The sequence below is a fragment of the Scylla paramamosain genome, chromosome 16 (genome assembly GCF_035594125.1).
Source record: "Scylla paramamosain isolate STU-SP2022 chromosome 16, ASM3559412v1, whole genome shotgun sequence".
NCBI classification, from domain to species: domain Eukaryota; kingdom Metazoa; phylum Arthropoda; class Malacostraca; order Decapoda; family Portunidae; genus Scylla; species Scylla paramamosain.
Window position 1 is genome coordinate 13670001 of NC_087166.1, and position 27500 is coordinate 13697500.

General features: G+C 42.8%; 3 protein-coding genes across 13 annotated transcripts in view; 1 reads left to right on the top strand and 2 right to left on the bottom strand.

The window, feature by feature from the left end:
* LOC135108073 (excitatory amino acid transporter 3-like) overlaps positions 1–22788 on the top strand; it is a 73952-nt gene extending 51164 nt beyond the window's left edge. For 7 of the 11 annotated variants that reach the window (XM_064018692.1, XM_064018686.1, XM_064018693.1 and 4 more), the window contains exons 2-12: positions 355–642; positions 1671–1798; positions 2553–2751; positions 5323–5365; positions 12332–12383; positions 13946–13990; positions 17178–17364; positions 17955–18188; positions 18354–18548; positions 18750–18884; positions 19063–22788. In XM_064018692.1, coding sequence (XP_063874762.1) covers positions 536–642; positions 1671–1798; positions 2553–2751; positions 5323–5365; positions 12332–12383; positions 13946–13990; positions 17178–17364; positions 17955–18188; positions 18354–18548; positions 18750–18884; positions 19063–19231 — 1494 coding nt within the window. In that variant the 5' untranslated portion in view covers positions 355–535 and the 3' untranslated portion in view covers positions 19232–22788. Of the gene's footprint in view, positions 1–354; positions 643–1670; positions 1799–2552; positions 2752–5322; positions 5366–12331; positions 12384–13945; positions 13991–15208; positions 15242–17177; positions 17365–17954; positions 18189–18353; positions 18549–18749; positions 18885–19062 lie in introns of all 11 variants that reach the window. The other 4 variants (XM_064018696.1, XM_064018688.1, XM_064018697.1 and 1 more) reach the window with 2 other exon arrangements.
* On the bottom strand, positions 5884–11447 carry LOC135108074 (uncharacterized). The gene is made up of 3 exons (XM_064018699.1): positions 10688–11447; positions 9969–10124; positions 5884–9481 (listed from the first exon to the last, which is right to left on the bottom strand). The coding sequence occupies exons 1-3, from the start codon at positions 10743–10745 to the stop codon at positions 9276–9278; spliced, it is 420 nt and encodes a 139-aa protein (XP_063874769.1). The 5' UTR covers positions 10746–11447; the 3' UTR covers positions 5884–9275.
* A 585-nt stretch (positions 22789–23373) lies between the features above and the next one.
* LOC135108075 (larval cuticle protein A2B-like) overlaps positions 23374–27500 on the bottom strand; it is a 6084-nt gene continuing 1957 nt past the window's right edge. Inside the window, exons 3-4 of the mRNA XM_064018700.1 lie at positions 25252–25428; positions 23374–24669 (exon numbers count right to left, since the gene is read on the bottom strand). Coding sequence (XP_063874770.1) covers positions 24577–24669; positions 25252–25428 — 270 coding nt within the window. The 3' untranslated portion in view covers positions 23374–24576. The remainder of the gene's footprint in view (positions 24670–25251; positions 25429–27500) is intronic.

Below are 27500 nucleotides of genomic sequence, written 5' to 3' on the forward strand. Positions count from 1 at the left end.
TGCTTGTTTGTTTTTGTTTGTTTAGCGTGTTGGTTTTGCTGTGTGTGTGTGTGTGTGTGTGTGTGTGTGTGTGTGTGTGTGTGTGTGTGTTAGTCTATTACTGCCATTCATGTGTTATCTTTGTTGTAGCTTCTCTCTCTCTCTCTCTCTCTCTCTCTCTCTCTCTCTCTCTCTCTCTCTCTCTCTCTCTCTCTCTCTCTCTCTCTCTCTCTCTCTCTCTCTCTCTCTCTCTCTCTCTCTCTCTCTCTCTCTCTCTCTCTCTCTCTCTCTCTCTCTCTCTCTCTCTCTCTCTCTCTCTCTCTCTACACCACCACCACCACAACCACTGATCTAATGTCCCTCTCCTGCCCTCAGATCAAGCCAGCAGACGGTCGTGTGGTCACCATCTGACGGACGCACCATCACCACCACCACCACTGCCGCCCCTGCCGCCGCCGCCGCTGCTGCTGCTACCACCACCACCACCGCCACCGCCACCTCCTCCTCCTCGCCGCCGCCTGTAGTCGTCGCCAGCGCTTCCTCCACCACCACCACCATGTCCTGCAATCCCAAGACGATAAAGGATGCAATTAACGCCAACCTTCTCCCCATCCTGACCGTCTCTGGCGTGACTGGGGGCGTGGTACTGGGGCTGATCCTACGGTGAGAGAGAGAGAGAGAGAGAGAGAGAGAGAGAGAGAGAGAGAGAGAGAGAGAGAGGGGCATTCTGTCTTTGTCAGGCCACATCCTACATAAACGTCAGCTAAGATTATGTAACCAAGACAAAGCTTTATTGTAGCGAGGGATGTGGGCCAGAAATAGAATAAAAAAATAAGCTTGAAATAACACACACTGGTTTGTATTCGTCGTGTGTGTGTGTGTGTGTGTGTGTGTGTGTGTGTGTGTGTGTAAATGTGGTGCATGACTAATTATTATTTTGAAACCACTAACCTTTGACTTAGAAGAAAATCAACTTCATAAATGTTAAAGGGATATTCTAAACTTACTTATCATTCTTCCATCCTCCTTTTCCTTTTGTTTGGAACGAGTGAGTAACAATATTATGAATAAGTCTGTGAGTCACTAAGTGTTCGTAAATAGGTAGTGAGGCATTAACACTGTTTATGAGTAAAGAATTTGTGTTTTTTAAGGTGAATATATGAATCATGATAAGTAACGTAGAGAGAGAGAGAGAGAGAGAGAGAGAGAGAGAGAGAGAGAGAGAGAGAGAGAGAGAGAGAGAGAGAGTTCGAAATGTGTTACTGATATCAAGAAAGTGAGGTGTGAGAAAGGAAATGGACGAGTGAATGAATGAGTAAGCGAATGAGTGCATTAAGGAATCTGCTGAGTGAAAGTCTGATTGAGTCATGTAGATATGTCAGTAACATCAAGTTTTAAGAGAAGTATGAGAAAGATAAGAGATGAGTGAGAAAATCAACTTCATAAAAGGATATTCTATGCTTACTTAAGATTTTTCCATGAGAGTGAATGAATGAATGAATGAATGAATGGGTCAAGTAAATCTGTAGAGTGATGGGCTGGTTGGTTCCTGCAGATTTGTCAGTATTATCAAGTTTCAAGAGAGTGAAGTGTAAAAAAAGGTAATTAGTCAGTGAGTGAATGGGTGAGTGTGTGCGTGCGTTGGTGCAGGCCTGGAGGTCGGTGAGTAACGGGCTGGTTGGTTCCTGCAGGTACTCCCGGGATGAGCCGTGGACGAAACGAGAGGTCATGTACGTGGGCTACGTTGGTGAGCTCTTCCTTCGAGCCCTCAAGGCCCTCATTATCCCCCTCATAGTCTCCTCCCTGGTTTCAGCTATCGGTAAGTCCTCCTCCTTGTTCTCCTCCTGCTGTTCCTCCATCCACAGTTTCTCTTCTCACTCCTCCATTTTCCTTCCAGCCTCCTCCAGCTTCATTTCACGGATATTTTCCTGCCATTTTGTCCCTTCCAACTCTTTCCAATTTCCCTACGCCCCTACACTGTCTCCCCAGCTTCCGTTTACAGCTTCCCTTCCTCCTCCTCATCTTCCCTTGGCGTTATTTGTCATCCTCACAGTGCCCTCTTTGTCATCCATTCCTCTCTGGCCTTCAAAACTTCGTCTCCCCTTAGTTCTGCATTCTCTTCAGTCTCCCCTCAGTTTTTCTTATAAGGCTATCACATAAGCATTAACATCTGCTTGGAGCAAAAACAGGCATGTGATTATTCATGGTGATAGTAATGCTGGTCCAACACGTGCAGCTTCATCACCACCATGTTTACTCTATCGCAGTAACAACCACAATTCACTTTCATTCTCCTCATGTCCTAGTGCGTAACGTAACTAAGGGAATATATATATATATATATATATATATATATATATATATATATATATATATATATATATATATATATATATATATATATATATATATATATATATATATATATATATATTATCTTGTACGTCTATTTTTATCCTCTCCAGTCAAAATATTTACTTTTACTAGCAACCAGCATTCACTCATTCACTCGCCTCATGTACTAGTGCGTGACATAACCGAGGGGTAAATTATTTTTGCGTGTCTATTTTTAGGATCTCTGGACTTGTCGCTCTCAAAGAAGATTGGTCTGCGCGCTGTCTGCTATTACCTCACGACGACTGTGTTGGCTGTGGTGTTGGGCATCATCCTAGTGGTGAGCATTCACCCAGGCAAGGGTTCGGACGAGGGCATCACCAAGGCTGGAGAGGCAAGGAGCGTCTACACTCCTGACCTGCTCATGGATCTGCCTAGGTGAGTATCCCTCTTTCATTTCTCCGTTTTCTTTGCGTGTCTTGCAATTGAGAGCATGTTCCCCTTACAATTCTTGCTCTTTACTATCTTCATTCAAGGTTCTGTCTCACCCCGACCTCCTCTTTGGTGAGTATTCTTTTTCATTCTCCATTTTATTAGCGTGTCTTGCAATCGAGAGCACATTTCCTCTACAATTATTCTTCTCTGAAGTCTCAAATCAAGGTTCTGTCACTTCTTCCTCACTCCCGCGAAGTCCTTCATGCCCTTAATTGTATCTTCGTCCCCCAGAGGAAATTTCCATCCCCATAAGAGCCCCAGAGTAACTTAATTATATCCCTATACAGCCAGAGCCTCTCCTCTGCAATCTCTTTTGCCTAGACTAGCCCAGCGTTTCCTCCCCCCTCTCTCTCTCTCTCTCTCTCTCTCTCTCTCTCTCTCTCTCTCTCTCTCTCTCTCTCTCTCTCTCTCTCTCTCTCTCTCTCTCTCTCTCTCTCTCTCTCTCTCTGCCGTGAATAAAATAACCTTGAGTTTTCTGACTTTAATTTGGTAATAGCTGCATATAAATATACAAAAACATACATGTCCCTTGATACATACACATGTAGGATTGCTGATATCAGAGACAGCCTAAATCAGAGAGAGAGAGAGAGAGAGAGAGAGAGAGAGAGAGAGAGAGTGTGTGTGTGTGTGTGTGTGTGTGTGTGTGTGTGTGTGTGTGTGTGTGTGTGTGTGTGTGTGTGTGTGTGTGTGTGTGTGTGTGTGTGTGTGTGTGTGTGTGTGTGTGTGTGTGTGTGTGTGTGTGTGTGTGTGTGTGTGCTTCAATTACTGTGAGGACACGTGTACGTAAATCCGTCATTATTTTTCATGAACGAATAAATTGCAAATAGAGAACTAATGAGTAGTATTCTCTCTCTCTCTCTCTCTCTCTCTCTCTCTCTCTCTCTCTCTCTCTCTCTCTCTCTCTCTCTCTCTCTCTCTCTCTCTCTCTCTCTCTCTCTCTCTCTCTCTCTCTCTGCGTAGGCCAATTAATTAATCAACGCCAATCTCCATTATTAATTATTTTGCAAATGGCCGCTGGAGTCTGATAAAAGAGCGAAGATGATTGGCTGTACACGACGTCTTCTTCATTACCGTCATTAGTCGCGTTCCCTTCATTCATTTTCATCATCACTATCATCATCATCATCGTCATCATTATTTTCATTAGAGTGTCTTCAATTTAATCAAGTATTCAATTACTCCATTTATTTGTATCGTTGCAAGTATATTTTTTTCCGTCATTATTATCATCATCATCATTATCATTAGCGTATCTTCGTTTCTTAGGTTATTCAGTTCGTTCTTATTTTTTTTAGTAAATTTCTTATCTTTTTCCATCATCATCATAATTGCCATCATCATTATCATCATTACCAGAACCATTATTGGTGTGACTTCGATTTTACAATAGGCTATTCCCAAATTTTCTCTTCACCATTTTTCTCTCATTTTTGTATTTTGCTCTCATTTTTGTATTTCGCAAGTTAATTTTTTTCCTCCTTTTTTTTCACGTCCTCCGTTTTCTGTTGTCCCATTTTGACGATTTAGTTACCATGGGAACGAGGAAGGAATGCGAAATTGGAGAGAGAGTGAACGTCAACAGCTGTGTGTGTGTGTGTGTGTGTGTGTGTGTGTGTGTGTGTGTGTGTGTGTGTGTGTGTGTGTGTGTGTGTGTGTGTCAGGGGGCCTTGGGGTTGAGAGAGGGACGAAAAAGAGAGAGAGAGAGAGAGAGAGAGAGAGAGAGTTGAAGGATATTTGTCTCGTTGCTACGGAGAGAGAGAGAGAGAGAGAGAGAGAGAGAGAGAGAGAGAGAGAGAGAGAGAGAGAGAGAGAATGAATGAATGAATGAAATATCTTCTCGTTCTCATCAATCACAAGATTCGTGGCTCTTGTTAAATTTACGGTCTAGATTGTGTTATGATTTGTATGTTCATTTTTATTACGCGCGTATAGCAGCAGCAGCAGCAGCAGCAGTAGTAGTAGTAGTAGTAGTAGTAGTAGTAGTAGTAGTATCACTTTGTTTTCTTTATTAAGTGTGTGTTTATGTATTAAGTGTATAGTAGTATTAGTAATAGAAGTTGTAGTCTGTTTTCATCTCACCGCTTCCTCAATCTTCACTACAAAATCCTCGCATCACAAAATGATTGCTAATCATTATTATGCAATTAAAAGTTGTTACCGTAATTAAATATCGGAATTAGGGAGGGTAAAAATACGTCTCTCTTTTCCTGGTTGATATTCGCCTCTATTTTGAAAATCCACTCGATCTCATTCATGATCATTTTCCAAACCTTATAATTGGTTCTCGTCTGCCCGTGGCGTTTTGACAGTGATAATAGCTGGCGGTGATGCGCACACACACACACACACACACACACACAGGCCTTGTACATGCTATTAAATTAATGTATGTAGTAGTTATATACATATTTTAGTCGGAAATTACTAAGTTTCAATAACACGCTTTTAAAGATATTATATACATATATAAATACATTAAAAGTTAATGGCGCGATCCTCTTTTCTTTTCAGAAACTTCTTCCCACCGAACTTGATCCAGGCTTGCTTCGAGACGGTGAGTAGAGGCACTTGCTTCCCCTGCTACCCATAGTTTAGTTGTTAAACACCCAAAACATTAGTTCACACGTGTTATATATGAACCTTCACGGTATTCAGTGCCCTACTTAGATGTGCTCAGATAACTCATACTCATGTCTGATCTTTTTTTATTTATTTATTTAGTTATTTATTTCTTGAAAAGAAACACTATTAACAAAAAGTTTAGCGGGTAAATCTTCTCGTTATTTGCACTTCTGTGACTTATCTACCGAGACTAATATCAGGGTTAATTCTTGGTTCAGTTATATATATTTTCTTGTCTGTCCACGTTTGCACTCATTAATTCATTTATATACGTAGTTCTTGCACGTGCTTTTGTATTCCTCAAATAAATCAATGCGTGTAATATAACGTTTGCTCTCAGTTAACAAACAGCACACATAATCTGTGACAAACAGTCGGTTTTAGTATAATATTTCTTCCTAATTTCATACACGTGTCTGTATTTTTGTGATTTTACTGCCTGTTTCCGTGTGTGTGTGTGTGTGTGTGTGTGTGTGTGTGTGTGTGTGTGTGTGTGTGTGTGTGTGTGTGTGTGTGTGTGTGCGCGCACGCGTGCGCGCACGCAGCAAATGACAGACAGGTATATTATGAACAGGTCCTTTGCAAAATACCACGTGTGCGGCGAAGTGTAGCAAGGTGGCTGTATCATACAGGAAGCCAGATGTGAGATTGGCAGTGTGAGGCACTGGCGAGGCGTGAAGCGTACGGAGTACGGCGGGATTATTGGCTTTTATTAATGCTTGAGAGAGAGAGAGAGAGAGAGAGAGAGAGAGAGAGAGAGAGAGAGAGAGAGAGAGAGAGAGAGGTTTGACCCAGAGCAACAATATTTTCATGGTGGCCTTGAACTTTTTTTTTTTTTTTTCGTGCGTTTCTTCATTCACTCCATATTTGTGTATCTGGTGGAGCGTCCGGTGCTGTTAACAGTCGTATCTGCCTCCCGTTGTTGTTGTTGTTGTTGGTGATGGTGGTGGTTTGAATTTAGTAAAGTGATAATGCGTTGTGACACAGGATCTCTCTCTCTCTCTCTCTCTCTCTCTCCTCTCTCTCTCTCTCTCTCTCTCTCTCTCTCTCTCTCTCTCTCTCTCTCTCTCTCTTCTCTCTCTCTCTCTCTCTCTCGTTAAAATAGGATCGAAATCTGCTGGGAAAGGAATTAAATCATAAAGTTTCAGGCTCGTTACATGCAAGAAATTATCACGGAGGAAGAGGAGGAGGAGGCAGAAGAAGAAGAAGAAGAAGAAGAAGAAGAAGAAGAAGAAGAAGAAGAAGAAGAAGAGAGTGACCCAGATCGTGATGAAGATTCTCCTCCTCCTCCTCCTCCTCCTCCTCCTACAGTTGTGGTTTCCCAGACACGTGGCCTCTGTTCCTCTTCCTCCCGCCTCATCTCTCTACCTCCTTATCCTCCCATCTTCCCTCTATCTCTTCGGCTTCTCTATTTCTCTCCCCTCTCTTTTTTTTTTTTTCATGGTTGTCTTCTCTCATTGCATCTTTATATTTGACGTTTTCCACCTCTTCTCCTCTTTACATTTATTGTTTTTCAGTTTTGCCGTCATTCTTCCCCCCTGTCTACTCTCCTTTCTCTTGCCTTTCTCCTTCTCCATTACGCATTCTAATACCTTCCTCCCATCCTTCCTCACACTTTCATGTCCTTCCTTTCTTTCTTATTTTCCTTCATTCCTTCTCATTCTCATTCGCAACTCCGTACTTCTAATAATTTTCCTTGTTTTTCCTCTATTCCTCTCTTCTTCACACTCCCCCATCTCCTTCCTTTCTTTTCCAGTTATCTTCGTTCCTTCCTCCTTCCTACTTCCTGACTTCTAATAATAATAATTCTCGTTCTTCCTTTATTCTTCCCTCTCATCCCACTTTCCCATCATCCATTCCCCTCCAACTTCCCTTTCTTCCCTTCCCTTCACGGCCCCTCTCTTCTCTTCACCCCTTCAGTCTTCTAACCATTCCCTCCCTCGTTCTCTTCTCCCTTCCCTTCACGATCCCTCACCGCCCTTCTCGGCCTCATCACCACGCGCTGTAACCTCCAAGATGATGACATTATTTTCTAGTTCACAATCACGGCAATGATCACTCGACGAAATGAAAAATGAGGAAAGTTTTTCATTTTTCCTGAGCGAGAGTGTGCTGTAATTAAACTTTTTCACTTATTTTTCTCTCTTCGTATTCATTCACACTTCTCTTGATTTTTTTTTTTTATTAGTTTACGTTTTTTTTTTTTCTTTTCGAATGTACTGTAATTAAACTCTATATTATTTTTCTCATAGCATCCATTCACACTCATACTTTTCAGTTTTTTTTTTTTTTTTCTACCATTAGTTTACGGGTCTTTCTCTACTTGTTATTTTTCATTAGTGCTGTTAGGAAGGTCGATCATCTTCGCTTTAATAAGAAATAAATTCCCTCCCTTTTTCTCCCCTTACGCTTCCTTCTCCCCCGAGAGAGGCTTCGGCCGCCGAGACGTTCCTATTATCTTCACCGTGATGGGGAAATATCACCGACAATGAGGCTCAAATTGGAGAAAATTGAGTTAAGGAAGGGGGACGACGATGACGAAGAGGAGGAGGAGGAGGAGGAAGAAGATGAGAATGGAAGTTGGAGTTAAGGAGGAAGAGGGGGAGGAGGAGGAGGGCGGAAGGAGAAGGAGAGAGGGAGAAATGAGGGGAAAATAAGGTACTGGCTCAGGAGATGAAATGAGACTCTTCTAGGGGAAAAAATAAGGTCTGGTCGTGCCCTCCTGCCCTTGTGTGTGCGAAGCGCGGCCCTGGGAGGCGGCTGACGCGGGAAAGATGAGTGTTTAATCCTTCCCCACGATATGCAACAATTCTCGACACTAAGGCCAGTATTCTGAAACGCTCTTCCCTCCCACCATGACTATTTTCCAAGGACACTGAGATGATTAGCCAGGTTTTTAAGAGTGTTTCTCCTGCTAATAATTTTAAAATTTTGTGAATTTTTCATTAAAACCGTAAAATCACCCTTAAAAAGAGTGCAACTTTAGCTAGAGCCTTTTGAAAGTACTGGAGGCGCTCCAGAAGTGTTTCAGAATACAGCCCTAAAAACTTAATGAAATCTTTATAAGCGTCTACAAGAAAGGGATTAGATGAATAGATTTTGCAGTTTTTAGCCAGTATAATGTTTAGAAGTGGCTGTAGAACAAGAGCTGTCTCATAGCTGTTAGTGATTAATGAAAGATGTGTCAGATTTATTGAGTCTTTCAATGGAGGTTCACACGCGTTTACTCGCCCCTGTACTCTTGTCCCGGAGGCTGAAGTGTGTAAATGCGGTATGGATATAAACTTTATTGACTAGATGATCCAATAAGTAAATTTCTATGAGCTTGGTTTACATATCAACCTTGTGTGCTGATTACTTAATTGTTGGTATTTTTTTTTATATAATGCTTCTTGAGATTATACGTAAATAAATATCCTATATATTTATAAACTCTCTCTCTCTCTCTCTCTCTCTCTCTCTCTCTCTCTCTCTCTCTCTCTCTCTCTCTCTCTCTCTCTCTCTCTCTCTCTCTCTCTCTCTCTCTCTCTGTGTGTGTGTATGAATCATTAACATGTTCTTATCATCTCGCCAGTGCATCTGAGCTTATAAGGAAAATCATCATAACTCGTTCTCCCTGTTACACACACACACACACACACACACACACACACACACACACACACACACACACACACGGGACACTCCCCCTTCGCAAACACTGATGACAAGCGGATCTCTCGCACGGCACCCGCAAAAAAGTCCACCTTAAGGGAACCGACCTAGTACTCGTAGAGGTCACGACCCGAGAGAATAATGTCACTGGACCACCATTAACCAAGTCACCGAGTTTGTTTTGCGGGTCACCTCACGATTAGGACGAGCATGGCAGCGAGGACGGAGAGGAGGGCAGGCAGGATTGGTGTAGTGACGTGGGCAGTGTTGCAGAAGTCAGTGGCACAGAAACAGGCGAGGCTGTGGGAGGCTGTGGGATGGGACCAGCAACCTTCCTGATGCTGCACGCCCCGGTGGTTGGCCCGCGGCGCACATCCTCGCACTGTCTCCAAGTCTATGGGGAGAATAAGAAAAATTGAAGTAACGACAGAACGACAGGCGACAAAAGCTTCCCTTATTGAACTCTTCTGCCCCAGATATGAAGGCTTTAACTCGTGCCCCTACGTCTCTACTCTCTGTTGGTTTTGGCTGAGGAATGGGAAGGAGGGAAAGCGAGGAAGAGCGGGTCGTTGAGGCTACAATATTGAGGTATGCACGAGGACGATGCCTGAGGGCCCCTGAACTAGTACCTTTGAAGCTTGTGTTTACTGAAGAGACAGAAGAGGCAATATCTGGCGACGAGGAGCAAAGGGGCCGAGGACAAGGAACCAGGAGAAAATTAGAATAGGAAAGAGGAATCGGAATAATAGACACATAAGTTGAACAAGACGGAAGAAGAATATTGCACGATACGAAACGTCACGGTTGAAAGAATGTGAAGAGAGCGAGTGAGGACTGTAGAGGCGGGAAGGAGAGGTGATGAGAGGGGATGTCAGACTGACCGTTCCGCTCCGATGGCCATGCCGGGAGAATCTTGACGCATATGGAGTCGTCGGAACACTCCCTCCAAAACTGCGTCCAGGTCGAGGAGTGAGAGAATTGCGAGCAGTCAGGCTTGCCCGTCACTTGCGTACCACACTCGTAGCACCAAAGACTCGCTGCGGGAGAAGAGACACTGTCATGCGGAAGAAACAGAACTTTGAAAGAAGAGACGGTAATGCGAAAGAAACACATCTGAAAGGGATTTTTACAGGCAATTAGGAAATATATGTACATGACGTAGTTGAAAGTTTGGTGATTGCGACTAAATTTAAAGATTTTACGACTTATACGAATCGAGATAACACTCAAAGTAAATATTAGGAAGGAAAAGTCTGCATCAAGTCATTATCTATCCACTCATTAACGTAATCATTTATAGAATACGAAAAATGCAGAAATTCCTAATGTTTTGCTTAGATAAGACTAAAATAGAACGTTTTCATTATGATGTCTTGATTGTATAATTATCCTGCATATTGTAAGCGACAAAACCTTGAACTTAACCCAGCGTGCCGCGCCTCTTAGCAGTACCAGCAGATGACGAGCTAACCGGACCCTTGCTGGCCTGGGCTGCGTGACGCCTCAAGTGACGCTGACGTAACAATGCCACGAATTAACACTGACCAGCACCACCACCACCATTATCACGACAACCACAACAACCACCTGAGCCACTCACCGCTGACAAAGTCCCCACGCAGGAGGAGCAGCACGAGGATGGCTACCCCAGTGTTCATGTCGATGTAAGCAAACCACCATGCAGATCCACGCCGCTCCCAGCACAGCACCTCGTCACTCCACGCTCATCATCGCCGCTTATAAAAACACACGAGATAGAGCGGACGTATTATCTTGATAGTGTTAATGAAGTGTCGGTTAATGAGTCGCTAATGAATGGGTGTGTGCCCCGTACGTGCTGGCTGGCGGCGGGGCACTGACTCGCGACTGCTGGAGAAAGGCAACCCGGCGGCAACATCCCCTCGGGCTTCCCCGCCCGTCCCTTCCTCCCTCGGCTTCTTCTCATGCAGTGTGAACGTGCCCAGCGTCTCGTTAAATAACACGCAGTAAGATTTGTTCGCAGCTAGCTTCGTGTACACGCCGAGTTAGGGACAGCAAGGCAGAGGTAGAGCCAAGTAGGGAGGAACCAAGCGACGACTGACTCATTATAAGTTAAGTTAGGCGCGCGGCTCCGTACGACACCGCCCAAGTTGACTTCATGTCGCTCGGGAGAAATCTTGACTCAAACCGCGCTAGCAACCGTTTCTCGTGGTTTTCGCTCATCCTCTTGACCTGCCACGGATATAGCGGGGTATTTTTGGCTGTAACACAGCCGAAATATATGCAAACTGTGACTGTGAATATTGCAACACTTGAAAATGAAACGTATCCTTGAGTTTGAGAGCGTTTTCAAGTACCACGACACTCTTCATTAAGAGAGGAAGGATACAGGACGATAACAATACGGTTTTTCCCGAGTAAACACAAGAAAATTAAACAGATATATCCCAGGTGAAGGTTAAGGAGAGGTAGCTGGAGTGTCCTGGCTGGGTACGGATCTCTTGGACACTTGGTTTATCAAGGGAAGAAAAAAGAGCATCTGGCAGCCCCCGAGTGCCGCAGCCTGGCTGGTGGTATCTCGCCTGCCCCGCCAACACCATTACCAAACGCCCACACTATGCAAAGCTTTACTGACGCGGATGCAAGCGTAGTAATGTGCTCTTTACTCAGTTTTCTCCTTCTGTCTCTCCCAATTTTCCCTTCCCACTCAAAATTTATGTTCTCGTTGCGTCTCACAGCATCCCTCTGTCTCGTCTCTTCTCGGAGTTGGGAATCAGTGCCAAGCGTCGCGTGGGAAGTCGTCATGGCTTGACGTAACGCGAGAAGGCGACAACACTTGCACCATCGCTTCCCGGGGCGTGAAGGGGAGGGCAGGCCTGGCTCGAGTATCTGGTTCTTCGCCTGTTTGTTTCGAGTGTTTTCGTTGGCCGTTCAAACAGCGGTGGATTGTTTTTGCTGTACTGGTGTTTCGTGTTGAGTTTATTTACTTGTTGATAAGGATGAATGCTATGAGAGAAGAGTTTAAGATTTTTTTTTTATTCTTGTATTATATATTTAGTTTTGAATTGCGCTGGTGTTGTTGTTATTCTCGTTATTATTATATTTATTATTATTGGAATGTGAAGTGCTAAAATTTACTGACAGGAGTTGACATATAAATCAAGCAAGACAAATCAGCATCCTACCCATATCATGTTATTCTCCTCCTCCGCCTCCTCCGCCTCCTCTTAGCAGTCAATAAATTATCTTTTCCCTCTCTTCACAGCACAAGACGGTGATCGTTGAGCCCAAACCGGAAGACTTCGTGAACGATACACGTGAGTATTGTATTCTTCCCTTCTCGTCCTCCTCCTCCTCCTCCTCCTCCTCCTCAAACCTCTCATCTATTTTTTTTTTTTCTCTATTCTTTCAATATTGCTTTCATATCCCTGCTTCCTAGTATTGCTCCACTCTCTCTCTCTCTCTCTCTCTCTCTCTCTCTCTCTCTCTCTCTCTCTCTCTCTCTCTCTCTCTCTCTCTCTCTCTCTCTCTCTCTCTCCAAACCTTATAGCTAGATATATAATATATATCAAACAGAAGTCTGAAATAGTTATAAAACAAAACAAAAATCATTTCGCCCATGTATAGTATCAATCACCCATAGACTTCCCATTTTCCTTTCTGAATGATCCTTTAACACTTAGCCTTATTAGATAAGACACTCGAGGGTGACCGTACCATGAATAGTCTGATCAGTACACGCAGTAGTAGCATTCATTGTGTATGAGTCGAGTCGATGTACATACGTAGTGTTTTTGTATTGTAGGTCAGACCGTATGTATGTATAGCAGTTGGTGCTTTCAGAGTTAGTCATGTGTGTGTAATTCGAGTTTGCTGCTGCCTACGTGAGAGAGAGAGAGAGAGAGAGAGAGAGAGAGAGAGAGAGAGAGAGAGAGAGAGTCTGAAACATGTAGGAGTCAAATGTGTGTGTGTGTGTGTGTGTGTGTGTGTCTGCAAAAAAAAAAAAAGTTCAAGGTTATTGAATCGTGTATTGCGCCAGTGTTTTGAGAGTCGATTACTGATAGAGAATTGAGTCAGGAGTCGAATACAGTCAGTCATTACATTAGAACATATGAAAATAAGGAAAGCTGCAAGAAGTCGTGAGGCCTATACGTGTCAGTCAGTCCCTGAGAGTAATTTATCCTTACGATCTTGTAAATATATCAGCCTTCTTCTTCTTGTATCAGTAAAGTCGTGGAGGTGAGATTCCAATATTTCATCTTTCTTTAAGTTCCCTTCTTAATCCATTCATTTTATTTAAGCTTATGAAACTACCCATTATATAAACATTTGAGTTTTTTTACATGCTTAGTTCATCATTTTTGCTTCTTATTTATTTTACGTGATCTGATACCATGGGAATAAAGCGTGGACCCGGCAAGGAAGAAGAAACGGTTCCTGTACCTCCTGATCCTCTTCTGCTCGAAACCTTAGCATTTGATCCTCCTAAACCCTTCCCAGCGTGGCTGTTAATCCCCGAGAGAGAGAGAGAGAGAGAGAGAGAGAGAGAGAGAGAGAGAGAGAGAGAGAGAGAGAGAGAGAGAGAGAATCTGAAAAACGTAAAATACAAGTATGTGTGTGTGTGTGTGTGTGTGTGTGTGTGTGTGTTGTCCAACCTCCTCCTCCTCCTCCTCCTCCTCCTCCTCCTTCCTCTTCTTTCCTCAGCCTTATCATCACCTTCCTGTTCCTCTTTCCTCTTCTAAAAGCTTAAATCTTCTCTTTCCTTCACCACCATCCCTTCTTCCTGTCCTTTGATCGTCCTCCTCCTCCTCCTCCTCCTCCTCCTCCTCCTCCTCCTCCTGTCAGTACAATAACCCTCCACTCCATCCTTGTGTTACAGGAATTGAGGAGTGGATCAGAAAATATAACTGGACGAACGGTACATGTGAGTAAGAAGAAAACGGAAATATTGTTGCTCACTTATCGCTTTTTTTAGGGTAAACTGCGGTAACCTTTTTATTTTCTCTTTCCTGTCATCGGCACTTTTTTTTTTTTATCTTAACGCTCACCTGCTTTTTTGGGTTTATTTATTTATTCTTTTTTTTTTTTTTACTTATTGGGCTCATTTAAACACGCACAGTTTTTCTTTTTACCTATTATTTTCTCTCTCCTGCTGCTACACGCTATTTAGTTTTTTGCTGTTATTTCCACGGCTTTCTATCTTCGATAAAGTTATTCTTCTTTTAGTTGTTGGGGAATTTTCTAATGCTGGTGGTGATGGTGGTGGTGATGGTGGTGGTGGTATACGTGGTATATTAATATGTGAATTTATGCAGCTTTGTATCATTGTATGTGTAGGAGAGAGAGAGAGAGAGAGAGAGAGAGAGAGAGAGAGAGAGAGAGAGAGAGAGAGAGAGAGAGAGAGAGAGAGAGAGAGAGAGAGAGAGTCAGGATTCATGTTCTGCATACAATTTCATTCTTCTCTTTTATCATCACTCTTTTCCTTACACTAATCATCATCTATTCTCCTTTATAAGCATCTCTCTCTTCATCCCATTCCTTGAGCTAACCTTTCTTTCATTCCTCTCATCTTCAGTTTCATCATTTTCATCTCATTATCATCATCACCTATTACTAACATATGTACTACATTCCTACTGTGTTATTCGTCTTAACTTGCCACTTAGAACACAAGTAGATGCAGAAAAAGCACAGTAGAAAGCACAAAAATCTTACGGGGAAGGTGTAAATTTGTATTGAAGATCAGACCATTGGACGTGATCAGCCCTCGAAGCTTAGGTGTGAAGGCAAGGACCGTATTTTGAAACACTAATGCGCCACTCCTCAATTTGTTTCAAAAGACTTTAATTAAAGCTATACGGGTTTTCAGTGGTGTTTTATGCTTGTAGGTTAACAAGATTTCTACGTTATTAACAGGAGAAACACTCTTGAAAACCCGGTTAATCATCTCTGTGGCCTTTGAAAATAGTCGGGGTAGGGGAGAGAGAGAGAGAGAGAGAGAGAGAGAGAGAGAGAGAGAGAGAGAGAGCAAAGTGTTTCTTAATGCGAGCCTGAAGCAGGTCTTCACTTAAGCTTTCGATGGTTTGTCAGTCTTCCCCCCCGCCTAGCTGAGAGTAAATGTTTTCCTCTACGCTGTTTCCAGAGGTTGTTCCTCAGAATCTGACGGATGAAGATCGTAAGTATGAAGGAGCAAAGGTTTGTGTGTCGTGCTCTGCTTGGTGAATGTACTGTAAGAATCGCCATGTACTATTTTTTTTCCATTCTCTGTATGTCTGAAAATTTTTTGTGTAACTGAGCAGAGATAAATGAACCCGAAAACCTGTACTGTATTAGTCACAAGAGAAGAGCAAATGTCACTCCTTTATTTTCTTTCTTTCTGTCTCACCCGTAATTAATTAAAAGGAAAAGAATAAAAGTAGAGAGAGACCTAATGAGTAGTAGTGTGACTTACTAGCTGTAGTAGTGAAGGAATTAGCTAGTTGGATGTACTGAAGACGACCTACATAGGATTCTCTCCCCTGTGTTGCATCTCTGTGGAATGCCGTCTCGATCCACTCTAGTATGAGGCAGCGATGAGCAGAGCAGAGTCCTGCTCCCCCACTCTCCCTAGTCACGTAAGCGGTTCCCTCACTCAGCTCAACTCGATATCCACTCTTGGTTCCATTATTATTTTTTTTATAACTGTTTATTTTTGCACTGCACACACCGTTTCCTCATTTCCTCCGCACTTTGCACACCGAGCTGGTTTAGCCAAAATGCGACTGGTTTATGATGATTAACCGCTTCTTAGATTACCAGTTGTCTTATCTAGAAACCTCTTAGCCAATCGGAGCTCTTGCAGTCATCCAATGGCGAGCACTCGCCGCTGACTCAACTCAATGCAGGGATTATTAATGTATCTGAGTTTTCCAACGTCTTATATTCATCTTGCATAGTTTCCCTCGAGCTGTTATGGCAGATGAGTTTAATGAAGTGCTTCTGTCCTCTATTGTGTTGGAAGGTTATTTTTTTAGTTCCTCATAGAGTAATATGTTAGGTTTCAAAGTCTTCTCGTCATGAGAAAATAATCAATTCATTTCGATCATTTTCTTTCTTTACGTTCGAATTTCAAACTCCCGACTATGCATGATATAAAATCCTCCTATGTCAGATCAGATATGCAGTTGGTTTAGCCTCCTGAGCCTGAGAACGTCTACATAGCTTCGTGTTGACCTCGCCCTGCCATCAAGCACGATTTGTTCCTCACCAGCCTGTGACTGTTTAGAGCAGGATGGAAGTTTTAGAGTCAGCATGAGGAACTTAGTGAAATAAGATTCAACCCCAGGGGAGGTGTTGAGAGGAACTGGCCTGATTGCTACTCGTGCAGTCCTGCACCAACAACTCAACTATGATGTGATTCAGTGTGCAGCATTATGAATCCTGCTGATGAATGCTTACTGAAGGCCATTTTCTTTTGTAATCCACCCTCCATCATCCCTTTAAGAGCCTCCTGCTGCTGATGTCCCCCTCAGCTAGCCAGTCGCACCCCTCCAGCAAGTGTCCCTCTTAGTCCCAGCTCGTAGCCCAATAGCCTCCCTACCGACTCATCAGACAACCCTACCATAGACACAACAGCACACCGCCCGCAGCCTGAAGTTATGCGCTGATTGATTTTACATTTCCTCCCAGCATAATGGCTGCTGTTGTATGGTAATTATATTTTGTTTGTCAGCACTAGAGGTGGAGGCAAAGTGACCGTGTTGCCAGCCAGACTTGCTGTGGATGGCGCCTTGATGCTCCAAGTGCCAATGATGGTTCTTGAGTTTCTTAGTGTTATTTTCTGTCCATGTCACTGGACGATTAAGTGATTTGTTTTCTTATCTTTTCTCCTCGTCATTTTGCTGCCTTCTTGCTTCTTCATGTCAGCCTCTCAGCTTCTGGGCTTTACTGTGATTTTTTTTTTTTTTTTGGCAAACGAGAAACACACAGAGATAAAACAATGAAAGATTTGCCATAATGTCTTCTTTTCTCTCACATCACAACACAACAGCACAACCACACCTTCCCTTCCCCTATTTCTCCCATCACTCACTCCCCACCTCGGCCGTCCTGATCCCCTCTCCCCCCGCCAGTGCCCCCAAAGTCTGAATGGGACATCAAGCACGAGCACGCCCGGGCAATGAATATCATGGGCCTGGTGAGCTTTGCAACATTCCTGGGCCTGGCGCTCTCCACACTGGACGCCAAAGGGAAGCCGCTACTCGACTTTTTCCAGTCCCTCTCCGACGCCTCCATGGTCATCACCTCCTGGCTTATCTGGTGCGTGAGTTACACTTATTGCTTTGTACATAAAGCAAATGTTTATTCCCGTCTTTTCTATTAGAACTTAAGAGCCTGATATGATAAGGGAAAGTGCAAAAAATCATCAGGCCTACACGTGGCATTTCCAATTCCTTCCTATTTCTTTTTTAATCTAACTTTTTTATCACACTTATTATTAACCATATTATACTTGGTTTCATAAAGTGATTGTCTTTTTAAATACATTAAACGTCCCATGAAAGTTTACCGAGGTAGTCTTTTGCAGGATTTCTCCCATCGGATACAGCAAACAACTTATCACTTACAGTGATCAACTTACCATTTCTGTATCTCTGTTAATTAGTTTCATAAGGTAATTGCCTCCTCAAATATTCTAATCCCATCCATGCCTCACAAAAGTTTACCCTGGTGGTCTTTTGCAAGATTTCTCCCATTGGATACAGCAGACATTTATCCTTGTACTTATTATCTCTATTACTACGTAAGTTTCGTAAGGTAATTGTCTCCTAAAATACACTAAACTGATCAGTGTCTCACAAAAGTTAACCCGGCTGTCGCCACCAGCGTATAATGAGCGTGTTCTGCAGGATTTCTCCCGTTGGTATCCTCTTCCTGGTGGCTTCCATGATGATCGAGATGGAGGACTTCAGTGTCATGTTGGGTCAGCTTGGCATGTACTTCGGCACTGTGGTCCTCGGCATCTTCATCCACGGCTTCATTGTCCTGCCTACTCTGTACACTGTCTTCACCCGCAAGCTTCCCTTCCGCTTCCTGGCCAACATGAGTCAGGCCTACATCACCGCCTTCGCCACCGCCTCCAGGTCAGTTGTAGCCCGACCCTGGCCAAGGAAAGGTGTGGTTTCTGTACTCTTGTTCTCTCTTTGTTGATAGGTTTACCTCTCCTTCCTCTAATTTTGTAAGAAGAAATTTGCATAGGTGAAATCCCCCTCTTGACAGACTGACTGACACCAGGTAATTATTCTCAGCTCAGGAACCCTGCCAGTGACCTTCCAGTGCCTTGAGGAGAAGAACAAGATTGACATGCGTGTGACCCGGTTTGTCATCCCCATCGGCGCCACCATCAACATGGACGGCACAGCTCTTTACGAAGCCGTGGCCGCCATCTTCATTGCTCAGGTCCGAGGTCTGGCGCTCTCCATCGGCCAGGTTGTTGCTATCAGGTGAGCCAAAGATGTACTAATGTTACCTTACCTTCCCGGCTGAAAAAAGGTGAAAAATCATTGACAGTAAGCTGAAGTAAGAAATGTACGTTGGTGGGAAAGGATAGTTAAGGCAAATAATCATAGAGGCTGATGAAGGTTGTAAATAGTGATAACAAGACCAAAGTACCTATTCCTACTAAGCGTTTCCTTTTCCCGCAGCATCACGGCCACGGCAGCAGCTATTGGGGCGGCCGGCATCCCTCAGGCCGGTCTGGTAACGATGGTGATGGTGCTGGACGTGGTGGGACTCCCTGCTGAGGACATGACTCTTATCATTGCTGTGGATTGGTTGCTGTGAGTTTCGTTTCCTTCCTCCACTTCTGTTATTCTTCTCTCACTTCCTTTACAAGGAGTCAAGGACAAAACAGTGTATGTATTAAAGCCATGCCACAGAGGTACACTCCTGACCAATCAGCTTCTTTCCTCACCAATCACACCAGGAAGTCCCTCACCACCTTCCTCTTCTCCACAGGGATCGATTCCGTACCATGATCAACGTTTTGGGAGACAGCATTGGCGCCGGCCTTGTCTATGAACTCAGCAAGAAGGAACTGGAGAAACTGAACATCAATGCAAACGGCGATGTGGAGCGGCCTTCCAACGAGATCGGTATGGATGCTGTGGAGTCGAGCAAGATGTGAGAGGAAGAAGGGGCTAGAGAGGCTCAGCTTAATGTACAGTTCACGAAGACTCCCGACGCCGCCGCCTCTGCCGGGGACTCGACCCAACAACGCTGGAGGGAGTCGTCCTCTTCCCAGCATGAAACTCTCTTGTAGGATCTGCTAGTGCGATCCAACTCCTCCTGGTGCGGCGGTTATTATTATATGTAGCATCCCGCGGTGTGTGTGTGTGTGTGTGTGTGTAAGTGTGAGTGTATGTAAGTGCGTATGTGTGTGGGTGGGTGTATGTGTAAGTTCTCTGTGGTGTTCCCAGTAGATTTTATAAGTAAAGTATGTACCACGCACGCCGTCGGGCAAGCAAACAAACAAACAAAAAACACAAGGAGTAGGTGATTTTATAACTCTGTCTTTTATCTTTCCTCTCTCTATTTGCCTTCATCTCTGTTTTGAACACACAATGAAATCTAGAAGTACAGCTGGTACTGGGTAAATGTCCAGCCAGCCTGAACCCAATGAGTCAGTAGTGTTGTTGCCAGTCTTCCTCACCACACTGTCCAGGGAAGGGGAGAAGAGCCAGAAAAAGCCAAGGTAGAGCCAGGAAGAGCTGTTGGTCTTACCAATAAAACATAATTGTTGAGTCAAGTAGAAGTCAAGGTTTTATTCTTTCTTTCTCTTCTTTTTTTTTTTTTTTTTTTGGTAATAATGTGTCTTCGTGTACTTTTTTACTTCTGTTTGATGATCTTTCCGACTTACTTTCTTGCCATCACAGTCCATTAGAAGTCAGGGTTTTCATTCTCATTTTCTTTCTCTTCCTTCTCATTTAGTTTGGCAGTAATGTTTCAGTCATGGTACTGTTTTGTGACCTTTCTGACGTTCATTCATGAATCGGTTTTTTATGTTGGTAGTTACTATAGTCATTTGGTACCTGGATTTCTTTCTCTTTATTTGTATTTTGGCATTTATTGTAATGTTTTAAGTGAAGTGTTTTTCAGTCATCCCTGTGGCAAAAAAAAGAAAAAATGTAAAATACAGTTCAACTTTTAACTTTTTACTGTGTATGTATATTCTATTGCATTCAGCGATACATATCCTTTTAACGTCCTTTTTTTAGTATCACATATATTCAAGAACTCACATGAAACATCACACTTCTCACAAAAGACATCAGTATCAGTACATTTCACCTCAGTTCAGCTAAACATCCTGCATAGAGATATTAAGCATGTGTTCACATGGGCAGCATCACCACACGCTGGTAACACGCTGGTAATAATGACTTGGCTTGGCCCTGACGTCCTTGCAAGTCTTCTCTCCTAGTGGTCAGGTGGAGTTAGGTCAAACCAAACACAGCCATCAAGATAACCTGTATGTGTGTGCAAGGCAACCAGAGCGGGAACCCAAGGGGGCCATAGTTGTAGGTAGCTGTTAAATTGTAATTGTTTGAGACTTCCATATTGCCTAAGTGTTAAGTAAGAGAATATAAATCTTTATAGGAAGGATCAACGAGTCCTCGTAGTTAGTTAACTGCTGGTCAAGAGTGAGAGAGAGAGGAGGCAGTTTTGAAATTGTTGTGTTTTTGTTAAGACGTTGTATATTAATAGTCTATCAGTGCTGTAGTTAACCTGTAGCCCGAGAAAGATCATTTAAGTAGCTGTACCTAAATTTATATTATGTAGAAAACCACACTGATATTTTTTTTGACACTTGTTCTCATCACAACAGAGGAGAATAACCTTCATTTTACCTTCACAGCATATCAAAGTATTCATTAAGGAAGAAGAAGAGGAAGAAGAAGAAGAAGAAGAAGAAGAAGAAGAAGAAGAAGCCCACTTTCATGTACATATTAAAGTATATTTAAACTTACTGTAAATCAGATTGTAGTGTTTCTTAGATACAAAAAATGACTATTTGGTAATGTATAGGAGCTGTTTTGTATTGTTGTCACGTGGGAAAGTCTACAGAAACGCATATACTCGTTTGTGTCGTGTCGGTGTAGTTTGTGTAGCGACCACCCTCACTGTTCCTTTATGACAACAATGAGATTCAATATGGGATAACAAAGAGTGCTGAGGACAAGTCACAATCACGCACAGCAAGCTCACCTACAAGTGTGTGTAGTTGAGGCAAAGACATAAGTTTTAAGAGCACAGACTTTGGGTTGCCAGTTCACAGGTTATTTTCATTCAGAAGTTTCAAAAGCACAGTTGGCAGTTGAGAGCTTAAATTATTCCTTGTCTAGTGGCAGTTCATGGTCTTGTTTTAAGATGGCAAGTTCCTAAATTCAGTTCTTTACATTCGGAAGTTTCAGTAGCACAGTTGTCAGTGTCAGAAGCCTTAATTCTTCCTTGGTTAGGGGCATTTCATGGTCTAAAGATAGCAAGTGTCTGAATTAAATTGCATAGATACTACAGAATTTGAGTTCGTGGTTCATTTAAGTCACCTCTTATCTTTGCATTCAAATGGATGCCAACATTGACATTTGCACATCAGAATCGAGTTGCATACATCAAAATTTTGGTTCGTAGTTCACGTAAACAAGTCAACTCATGTCTTTGTATTCAGACAGGTGCCAACTTTGACCTGTGCACATTCTACCACAGTTACATCGACACTCCCATCAACACACATACTACACAACACAACATGAAGAAGGATCGACCTGTGAGCACTAACCAGGAACCCCACGCCACTGTCATCACCATGGGCAGGAGGTATCAGGCCCACACAGGGAAAAGATGTTGAGGCACATTTGTAAACTTAGCGAGTAAGGAGTTTTGTTGAAATTAGCGATATATGTAGTCAGTTCTTGTTGTCCCATCTGTGAGGTCTTTGATTTCATTTCGCCTTTTCATCCTTCTATAGTGAGGCATTAGGTTGTCTGATGTCACTCTTAGCACACTACACTATCAGATTAATGTGTTCGTAAGGCTCTTCGTGTGGAAATGCTATATATGTAATTAAAAACATAAGTACCGTGTATAGCTGACTGACTTCCCAAACAGTACATAATTGGTCATAATATGGAATATCGTTATCTCTGTATTATTGTTCTTTGTTTTATTGTGTATTGTGAAGGATCAAGCAATTCCTAGCCTGAATAAGGACGTTATTTTGTGTTGTGTGGGCATAAGCATAATATTATTAGTGCATAAACGCTGCATGAGAGGCGGGTTGCTTGCTACCTCACAACCCCGGAAACACATGATGGCCAGTGAAAAAGAAAAAAAAAAACAGTAAAATAAAAAAGTGTGACTGAGGAAAGGACCAAAAAAGTTTGAAGAAAATGAGTAAATGTTTATTATTTTATCTAAAGTGATTAATGCTATATTTTTATTTTTATTCTTTACATGTGATTTTTTTTTTTTTTTTTTCGTGTGTGATTCCTTGAAGTGCGAATGCTGACTCCCATCATAGACTTAAGTTTCAACTCTTCATATCATACCCGTTCCCTCCTTTTCCCTTACGTGAGAGAAAAAAAAATCTTTATAGTGATAATGTTTTTATTTCTATAGAATCTAGTTGAAGTAAATGTTAAGATCGTGCTTGTGGACAAAACTGCAATAAATGAATAAACTTGATTCATTTGTATCAAGGGTTCTGATACCAATGGAGGCTAAATATGAACTTCGTCAGACATTATGATCGACGAAGTTCAAGAAAGTCTGAAGTGGTGAGGGACGAGTGAAAGGTGGTTTGCAGACATTCAGTACTGAGGCAGAAGATACTCAGGTCCATGAAGCCTTCGGGACGTTTAGGCTACGCTACCCAGACCTCATGGTGCCCAAAGGGTCTCTACACTCTGATATCTTGACGACTGGATAAGTAAAAAGAACATGTGAATACACCCACGCCACTACAACGTCTAGCCACTCACCCACCCAATTACCAACATTCACCCATCCAGCAAACCACTCACCCACCCAATTACCAACATTCACCCATACAGCAAACCACTCACCCACATCCATCCATCCACCCAACCAGTCACCCACACCCACCTATCCATCCATCCACACTCCCCCTTGCAACCACTCAGCCATTGTGTATAGGCCCTCTCTCTCTCTCTCTCTCTCTCTCTCTCTCTCTCTCTCTCTCTCTCTCTCTCTCTCTCTCTCTCTCTCTCTCTCCACCACAAAGGAACATAAATCACATGAAAACGAGTGTTCAGCAAGCTCAGGTTTATTTTGTACTAACTCATACGAGCAGCGAGCCTATGGAAGCCTATAACAAAACAATGATTGGACGGAGGGAGGAGGAGGAGGTGGACGGGACGCGGGCGGGGAGGTATATACAGGATCTCCCGCCCACGCCGCCCACCTTAGCTGCATGCAGATGAAAGTAACTCGTTAGAGAGCAAGTGATAGAGGAATCAAGAGGAAATGGAAGTATGATGCGAATAAGGCTTTTTTGTGGGTAGATTTAAAGGAAGACGAAAGTGAAAGTTACCGAGGGAATGGGTGGACGTATTTTGATCAAGCTACATGCAGATTGCAATTTCCTAGAGTTAGAGAGCAAGTAATTGACAGGAGTGAAGAGAAAGTGAAAGTACAATAATAATGATATCTTTTAAAGATAGATTTGAGGAACGATTAAACAAAAAATTGCAAGGAGTAAAAAAGAACTATTTAGATCCACGACACGTGGACCGTCGATATGCATAACAAGTCAGGAACAGAACAGAGAACAAAGACTGAAATGATAAAATAATAACAACAAAGAGAAAAAAAAATAAGAAAAAGTTATATCATTGACTTAGATGTGGATACAAACTACACTAGGAGTTCTAGTATTATTAATAATATTATCATCATTTACCGTCGTCATTATAACTATTCTTTACCCCCAGCTATGGACCAGTCGGTAGTAGTATACCAGTGTGTAGCTAAATCATGCAGGAGTTCGTGGATGGCTTTGTCTCGTTCATGCATTCATGACATCATGAATTATGTACATTATAATATACAGCAGACCAGAGAGGTTCAGGGCCGCGGCTTTCCTCCCCAATCTGGACTTTGTATAACGACTTCCATAACCTTAAATTTGTGTCGTAGTTCAGCAACAGTGGAGGAGGTCTCAAGCAGGGGTATGGCACACCGAGAGATGGAATAACAGGGTGAAGGCTAGATAAATAGACAGACTGACTGACATAAGGTGTCGCAGTGTGATAGACGTGAAGAGCAAGAGCTGAGAGAGAAGAAAATGCATAGATCTGAATGCGAGTGACAAAATGAGGCAGCTTAGCGCACATTAGGTCGAGGAGATCGTAAATAGAGATCAGAACTGCAAGGGAAGAGAGGAGAGCGATGAGTGAGCTTTGGTGATGGTGAGGCGAGAGGTGGCGGGGGTTGCGGGGCGGGGCGAGCTCCTTATTCGTAGGGCTTGTATCCAGCCTGCTCCTCGATGGGCGTTGGCACAGGGATGCGGACCTTAATGTCAGTCTGCTCCTCGACGGTGTTCACCTGGGGAAGATGAAACAGAAGGCGTCAGAGAGAGAGAGAGAGAGAGAGAGAAAGAGATGATTTACTAATTATCGTACCTATGGATAACAATCTTTAAAGAGACAAAAATCACTATATTTTTCTAAACAAATCTACACACATCCACACAAACTTACGTATACATATACGCATGTTCTATTCACAAATATCAAGGCGTTTGTGAAGGTGTAATGCGAAACCTAGAAACGAATCTGAGACAATGAAGCAGTGGAAGCGCTTCGGCACTTCTCTGCTTCACTGCCCTTCATCAAGCCCCCTCATATATATATATATATATATATATATATATATATATATATATATATATATATATATATATATATATATATATATATATATATATATATATATATATATATATATATATCACTTAAATCCACCAATATGTTCATAACAGCACTTTTATTAAAGCCAAATAATTAGACAATGAAACAGAGGCAGAGGGTTGGTAGAGTAAAGAGAACAGCGTTTCCATCATCCCACTCTTCCACCTCCTCGAACCCTCCCCACCTAGCTGCCGGCCCCTCACACAACCTCAGTTACCTGGAAGCCATTGTGGGGGTCGGCTGTGTAGCGGGTGATGTAGCGGATGCCGTCAGGTCCCACCCAGGAGTACTCGCCCTGCACATTGCCGTGCTCGTCCTGGCTTTCCACGCGGCTCTGGTAGTTGGTGAACTCGTCGTCGGCTACTGCGAGGCTAAACTGGTAAGGCTCTGGGTCCTGTAGAAATGGCATGTAGGAGAAGAACTGAGTGAGTGGATTAATGGATGGATTGATAGTGGAAAGTTATTAGGAGAGTGACAAATTTTTATGGTTGATAGGGATGAAATATCTTAGATCAACTTTCATGTATGAACTATCCAGCAGGTGATAAACTATCCAGAAGAGTGATTTACTATCCAGGAAGTAATGTAACCAACAGATGAATTAACTATCCAGCAGTGATTAGCTAATTATCCAACAGGTAATTAGGTAACTATCGAACAGATGATTTGGTAACTATCCAGCAGGTAATTAGGTAACTATCCACCAGGTAATTAGGTAACTATCCACCAGGTGATTAGGTAACTATCCAGCAGATGATTCGGTAACTATCCAGCAGGTGATTAGGTAACTCTCCAGCAGATGATTAGGTAACTCTCCAGCAGGTGACTGGGAAACTCTCCAGCAGGTGACTGGCTAACTCTCCAGCAGGTGACTAGCTAACTCTCCAGCAGGTGACTGGGAAACTCTCCATCAGGTGACTGGCTAACTCTCCAGCAGGTGACTGGGAAACTCTCCAGCAGGTGACTGGGAAACTCTCCAGCAGGTGACTGGCTAACTCTCCAGCAGGTGACTGGCTAACTCTCCAGCAGGTGATTGGCTAACTCTCCAGCAGGTGATTGGCTAACTCTCCAGCAGGTGATTGGCTAACTTTCCAGCAGGTGATTGGCTAACTCTCCAGCAGGTGATTGGCTAACTCTCCAGCAGGTGATTGGCTTAATCTCCAGCAGGTGATTAGCTGACTATCCAGCAGGTGATTAGCTGACTATCCAGCAGGTGATTAGCTGACTATCCAGAAGGCGATTGGCTGACTATCCAGCAGGCGATTGGCTGACTATCCAGCAGGCGATTAGCTGACTATCCAGCAGGTGATTGGCTAACTCGCCAGCAGGTGAATGGCTAACTCTCCAGCAGGTGATTGGCTAACTCTCCAGCAGGTGATTGGCTAACTCGCCAGCAGGTGAATGGCTAACTCTCCAGCAGGTGATTGGCTAACTCTCCAGCAGGTGATTGGCTAACTCTCCAGCAGGCGATTAGCTGACCATCCAGCAGGTAGCAGGACTAACTATCCAACAGTGATCAACTATCCAGCAGCTAACTATCCAATAGTAATTGACTATCTAATTGTAATAATCTATCTTAAGGTGGAACTATCCAACAGTAACTATCCATCAGGTGGTTAACTATCCAACAGATCATGAACTATCCTATGCATAACTATCCACACGTAGGCTGTCCTCATTTTCTTTCGATCAATGAAAATAAACACCTCGCTTTCTCCCGGTCACTGAAAACCCTTCCTATTTCTTTCGTATAAGGAAGAAAAAGTATGAACAATATGAGAAAGCAGGACGATGTATATATACTCGTATATATATATATATATATATATATATATATATATATATATATATATATATATATATATATATATATATATATATATATATATATATATATATATATATATATATATATATATATATATATATATATATATATATATATATATATATATATATATATATATATATAATTTTTTTTTTTTTTTTTTTTTTTTTTTTTTTTACTGAGCGGTGAAAGTGTGATGGACTGACAGACGTGGCAAAGAATGTTAGCGGCAGACAGGGACGCGGGACCGTCACTGTCATGCCACGGTCTGAAGAATCTTGCGTCAGGCGAGTAGACGACCCGAAGACCGCGTGGCGAGGGAAAGTAATGTCACCAAGCGGCTATGATTTTTTTTTTTTTTCTATTTCCCATTAAATTTATTTCCGTGATTGGACGTCAAATTAACCGCGGCAGCCTTTCACCACCCAGGCAAGGAAAATGCCTGATCATGCAACAGAGAAAACGGCTTTTATTCCACCACTCTAGGAAGGAAACATCATTGGTTTCTATAACAATCGTGCATCATTCCAGGAAACCTCACAGGTCACTACAACAATCGTGCATCATTCCACTTGTTTACCTCGTGTCATCATGCAGCATTCCACCCCTTGACTCGTGCCTACTCGTACATCATTCCA

Excerpts from the sequence above, each read along its gene's own strand:
- LOC135108074 (XM_064018699.1), bottom strand. The coding sequence starts at position 10,745 with ATGAACACTGGGGTAGCCATCCTCGTGCTGCTCCTCCTGCGTGGGGAC. Across the intron at positions 10,125-10,687 it reads GCGTGGGGACTTTGTCAGCG|CGAGTCTTTGGTGCTACGAG; the intron begins GTGAGTGGCTCA and ends CTTCTCCCGCAG. Across the intron at positions 9,482-9,968 it reads ATGGCCATCGGAGCGGAACG|ACTTGGAGACAGTGCGAGGA; the intron begins GTCAGTCTGACA and ends TTCTCCCCATAG.